The sequence below is a fragment of the Cebidichthys violaceus genome, unplaced genomic scaffold (assembly GCF_023349555.1).
Source record: "Cebidichthys violaceus isolate CVI_PGR_0920_01 unplaced genomic scaffold, fCebVio1.0.p SCAF_9, whole genome shotgun sequence".
Lineage (NCBI taxonomy): Eukaryota > Metazoa > Chordata > Actinopteri > Perciformes > Stichaeidae > Cebidichthys > Cebidichthys violaceus.
In genome coordinates this window covers 4,373,099-4,379,098 of record NW_027176975.1, presented here as the reverse complement: position 1 = coordinate 4,379,098, position 6,000 = coordinate 4,373,099, and the positions used below count along the sequence as shown (strand labels likewise).

Sequence of the window (6,000 nt, the reverse complement as noted above, 5' to 3'; positions counted from 1 at the left end):
TCTTGCAGAAGCTTTTTCCTGTGTTGATGTGCCAGTCACCAGCTAATAAGATCAGTCAGATCGATTGAAACCTTTTACAGATGCAAGTGCTTGTGCATTATGTACACTAGACACATTTTTAAAGTCTCTCTCTCTCTCTCTATCTCTCTCTATCTCTCTCTCTCTCTCTCTCTTCTCTCTTTCCTCTGCCTCCAATCCATCGCTGGACAATGTGCTTGAATTGGAGAAAGGCAGGAAATGGTTTGGCCTAATAATAAACAATGACATTCACAGTAAGAGATGTGGAATGGGAAGGCCGGGGCCGACCTATTTTAGACTTCAGAGTTTAGATGAGTAAGCACTCCCTTTGGGATGATGGATCTAGACTGAGAGACTTTGTTTCAATACAGGCTACCCTTGATTCACCAGAGCTTTCAGCCTGATACCTTCTCCTAACTCCTAGAACTTACACTAACATTTAAAGGTTGTCTTTTACTGCCTGGATTATTAATAAAATCAATTTTTTTTGTTGCGAGTATTATCATAGACTGATATAACATAGTTGTTTAAACAGCTTTACCTGGTAAATAAGCACTTTAAACACATTTCTGTGCCTCCAGGCCTAAATTGGATTTGACTTATCTCAAGGTGGTAAACACGTTTGAATATGATGGGTTTGGCTTTTTAGATAAAGAAAATAGCTTTTTTTATTTAAGAAAAAAAATAAATCTGTCCATACTCCATAAAGTGAGGTATTAAAAAATGTACTTTTTTGGTATTAGAACCAAAAACTGGTATATTTATTGTCTTTCATTGTTGTTGTTTTTAAAGTTTTATACAAAACTATATATATTACATCTACTTTATTTATATATTGAAGAATAGCCATAAATAATTCAGCTACAAACACTCACCAGACTGTGTATTGATCTCAGGAAGATACAGGGCAGGCTTCTCATGCATGTTTATGAGCGAGAGGTGTAACTTCTGAACACGCAATCTGACATTGATTCACTAGAGCGACACTACGGAGACGGGGGGGGGGGGGGGGGGGGGTGGGGGACGAAGAGAGTTTTAGAAAGACAAAAGCCTCGCTATTCAGGGAACGGTTGCGGGGATCTAGGCAGCAAAAGAGCCATGTGTGGTATCCGGTTACACAATGCCAATTTACTGCTTCAATACTCACTACGTTTGATACAGCCCACTCTAACACCTCCCTTCTCTCTATACCTCAGCGTGTCGCCCCCCAACCCCCCCCCCCTCCATCTCCTTGGCTTCTACACACACCTTCATGCTATTTCTGCCAGAGTACTTGTATAATACTCAGAGAGGAGTACTCAGGCATGCAGTTAAAGTATTGAAGGTTGTGTGTGGCTATGGTAACGCTAACGGCATCGCATTGAATCGCTGCATGGGTGTGCGTGGGAACGTGTGTGGAGTATGTATCCTAGTTTGTATAATTATGACGCTGCGTCTCTCGTGTGTGTGTGTGTGTGTGTGTGTGTGTGTGTGTGTGTGTGTGTGAGAGAATTACAAACTCCTTGCTTCCATGCAATCCCTGTCTGTCTTCCGTCTGTCTCCCGACTGTGTCCTTATTTCCCCCCAACAAGCACACTCCCACTGACACACACAACCCCCACCGTCATCTCTCCGATATGTGATTCACATCACTCGAGCAGTGGCTCTGCTGAAAGCCTTAATAAGGTTAGAGAGTAAGTGCTCTGTGTTTGTGCCTGCTAGCTGCTCTCTGTGCGTAGGTGTGTGTTTGCATGCATGCACAGCTCTTCGTGTGTGTGTGTGTGTGTGTGTGTGTGTGTGTGTGCGTGTGCGTGACGGTGGAGGAGTGGATGTGTAGAGGACTCTGGTGACTGTCTGTCCTTAAGTTGCTAGTTATTGAGGTTTTTTTCCTTCTTCCTCCTCCTCTTTTTTTTTCTCTTCTCCTCCACTCTTCCTCCTTTCTGTCATCCTCCAGAGTCAATTTGCGAGTTTCCGTCAGAGGAACAAGTGATCGCGCTCCCACCTCCTCCTTCTCCTCTCACCCTCCCCTTCCTGCTTTGCTCTCTGTCTCTCTCTCTCTCTCTCTCTCTTTCTCTCTCTCTCTCTCTCTCTCTTTCTCTCTCTCTCCCTCTCTCTCTCTCTCTCTCTCTCTCTCTCTCTCTCTCTCTCTCTCTCTCTCTCTCTTTCTCTTTCTCTCTCCCTCTCTCTCCCTCTCTCCCTCTCTCTCTCTCTCTCTCTTTCTCTCGCTCGCTCTCTGCCTCTGCAAAGCATTCCACTCTGTCCCGATCACTTGCCCCCGGCTCACTGCTTTCCCTTCTTCTGTGTCGTTCAGTGGCTGTATGAAAGGAACGCCGTGTGGTCACAGGCGAGGCTGGTGGAAGAAGTCAAAGCAGAGGTAAGCACTCTCTCTCTCGCTCTCTCTCTCTCTTTCCCCCTCTTCTCTCTTTTCCAGTCTCTTCTTCTCGTCTTCAGGGAGTGGCAGACAGACTGGGGGGCAGCTCTCAGATTTTAAATGTTGCCCCCTCAGCCTGCTCGATATGACTGTCATCTGAATCTCTCTTTTCCTTCACTCAGATATTTTGCCACTGTTTCTCGGCGCTGCCTCCTCTTTGTTTCTTCTTGTTCTTCTCTGTCTCATTTACATGCTCTGTTTCACAATGTTCGATACCATCTCTTATCTCTACCTCTCTTGCGCTCCATCTACCTTTGCTCATTTGCTCCCTGTATCAGTCTCTCCCTCTGTCTGCCTCTGAGTGAAGTGCGGCAGCGCTTTACATCTGTTGCGTGTCATTCTGTGCTGTCTATCAGATTTCCCATAAAGCTCCCGCGTTGTTCCTAATTGCTTTGCCTATGTTTTCCAATTCTTCCATTAATCTCTCCGTTTAAATACAATTGAATCCGACCTGAAGAGAATATCTGTCAAATATTTTACGAGGACACAAAGAATGCCCGAGTGATCTCAGAAATGACTCGTCCACTTCACGGGCTGTTAAAGTGTTTGGACTCTTGGGTAACAAACTGCGCTACGACGGTGTATTTATTCTGAGATATAAACTGAAGCGGAGGAGAGGAGATAGAGTTTGGCCTTGATAGTGATTGGCTGTTTAATGGAGATCTATGGTGCGGGGAGTTGCTCCGCTCCAGGCTCCGTCACAGCAACATACTTTCACTATTACTCTTTTTGTCTCAGCCGGCCGTTTGTGTCGGTTATATATGGAGCACAAGTGAGCGCTGAAAGGTTGGAATTAATGTGTGCGTGTGTGTGTGTGTGTGTGTGTGTGTGTGTGTGTGTGTGTGTGCGAGAGAGAGAGAGCGAAGGCGCTAGAGACTGTTGTGCATTTGTGTCTCTACTTTACACTCTGTCAAAGCTCGCCTGCCAGTGGCTCACTGAGAGTGTGTAAATGTATATTCCTGTGTGCCTTTCCACTTGAGAGATGGAAAGTGCGCCTGAAGTCTGTTTATATTTACTCTCTGCTATCGGACGTGACCACTCACTCTTTCTCTTTCTCCTCTTTCTTTCTGTCGTTGTTTCATCTTTCTGATTTCTTCGCTCCTGCCCCCCCCCCCCCTTTCTTTTTCTTCTCTCTGTTTCTCCTTCACACTGTCTAATCCCGCTCACTGAAAACCTGACACTTTGTTGTCTCTCTCTACCTCTACCCTCTCTTCTTTTTCCCGCCTTCACCACCTTACCCCCACCCACCCACCCACCCACCTTACCCCCCCCACCCCACCCCCACCCCCACCCTCCCTCCTGCAGGTTGTAAAATGGATTCTCCTCAGTCAGAGTCATCAGGGGAAGGGCAGAAAGCGGAAGAGAACAGAGCCCAAGGTGAACTACAAAGAGGTAGGAAGCACTCTCCAGTATTAAGACCTCTATCTACCGTCCCGCTGCTCTACTTTAACTCTCGGGAGTCTACCGTTCTCTTTGGGGAAACCTCTGTCTTGCTATCTATTTGGGTTTTTCCTCTTCTGATTTAGCTGCCACTCATGAGCTGCAAAACATTTTTGTTTGTCTGACGACACAGTTATCCCCCCCAATTCCTTTCTCTGTGTTGCGTCTGCGAGGACAGACTCCCCTGTACTTGTTTAAGTCTGTGTTTACCGTAAATTCTGTCGCACACATACTTAACCTCTTAAGAGCTTGTGTACATCACATACCCGCCAATGTGTCTGTGTGGTCATGGCCAATGTGTGTGTGGGACAACGCCTGTGTTTGTGTGGAGGGGGCGGGGACCGTTTAGCCTCGACGTTCTGGGTTTTAATTTGGCCTTGAACCTTTGTCACGTCCCTCTTTCTCTCCCTCTTTCTCTTCCTGTCATTTCAAACTGTTTCCTACCAAATAAAATATCCCAAAAAGATGGTTTTTGCCTGTGTGTGTAGTGCTAATTAGTTCTCTCAAGGGATGGCTAATCCCCTCCACCCACTAATTGACACACGCACTTGCACACACGCCTGCATCATTAATGAATGCACACTGATCTATAAGCCACTGAGGGGCCAGAAGTCATTAGCTAGCAGCAGAGCAGCTTATATATATCACTCTCAATATGCTCAGATATTGTATGCTGTTGGAAACATTTGCAAAGCCTCCAATTTTTTTTTGTAGATTACATTTTACGGCATGAATAAGTAAGGTAAGTGCCCCTGGGTATCTTCGAATCATAGAAATCATTGCCAGGAAGATAGATATATCCACTGACTTTTTTTTCGGGTTTTAAATTTCCCCTCGACACTCAGGTCGTACCACAGCTTTCAACAGATGTAATGCAAGCTTGATTCATAAGCAAAGGTCTACATGTTTCACCCGTATACCTGAAGTCCAGAGAGTATTTCATAAAACCGTGGAACATGATTTTTCTGGATTAGATTACCTCCAATTACTGTGCTGTAATTTGGAGCGCACAGTGAATGAAATGCCTGTAGAGTCCGCAGCCAGTGCAGCCCCCCCCCCCCCCCCCCCCCCTTCAACCACCTGATACCTACCGTCTGGCATATTTACAACGTACACATTCATACACACAAATACACTTACTTCTAAGGGGCAGCAAAAGGGGCCTCTTCCTGTGTGTGTGTGTGTGTGTGTGTGTGTGTGTGTGGGGGGGGGGGGGGGGGGGGTTACTGAAATCAGCCTCATGAAAGAATAGCCAATTACTGTCCACTTGGTCATACACAATAGTGAGAAAGAGGAGGGAGGGACGAATGGACGGAGGGATGAAGCGAGGTAGAGGGGGGGGGGGGGGTGTAGGGGCGGGGGTCTGGGAGGTCAGTGTTTGAAGTTACACCATAAAAGCCATCCTGAAAGGAAACACAAAGTGACCCCCCCCCCCCTCCCTTTCCATCCACCCCTCTCCCCCTGCGGCCCAGCCCTCTCCTCTCTGCTCCTCTACATCTCCCTCCCTCCCCTTTGTTTCTGTGTACAGAGAGTGCCCCACGGATGGACCAGGTGTATTTTATATTACTCCTTCATGTACTTCAAACACCAAACAGCCCAATTTCTACTCAACCCCTCTTTTCATCTACCTCTCCTCCCTCTCTCTTCCCCGCGTCTACCAGCCTGTTGCAAGGCTATAAATCACGAAGCAAACCCGATCGGAAAAGGAGGAGAGAAGAATTGAGGTGGGGTGGTGGTGGGGGGGTAAAACACAGGAGACAGGAAGACGGGGAAGATGAAGTTTGGATGAATCGGAGATGAAGATACAAGTGGAGCATAGAGCAACGAGAGTGGAATATGAAAAACAACACTTGACGCCACCGCTGGGCATTATGCATCCCCTGTGGTTATCTTTTAGATCCGTTCAAATTGGAATGGAAACATGGATTTAAGCCACAAAATTAGGCAGTTGGGTTGAAAAATACAAATTGAAAGGTAATGTTAGAGGATTCGAGAATAAACAGGCGATGGAATGATGAAGGAGAAAGAGAGGATGAAGAAAAAGTAGAAAAGTAAAGAGCAAAGCCGAGTGCAGAGGACTGGAGCAAGAGCGAAACTGGTGGTGTGATAGAAGTTGATGATTATGAATTCCA

The 6,000-nt window shown here is 46.4% G+C and overlaps 1 protein-coding gene across 1 annotated transcript in view; it reads left to right on the top strand.

The window, feature by feature from the left end:
* aopep (aminopeptidase O (putative)) overlaps window positions 1–6,000 on the top strand; it is a 66,640-nt gene that overhangs the window by 30,748 nt on the left and 29,892 nt on the right. Inside the window, 2 exon segments of the mRNA XM_068704314.1 lie at window positions 2,309–2,371; window positions 3,734–3,820. Of these exon segments, the coding sequence (XP_068560415.1) occupies window positions 2,309–2,371; window positions 3,734–3,820 (150 nt within the window).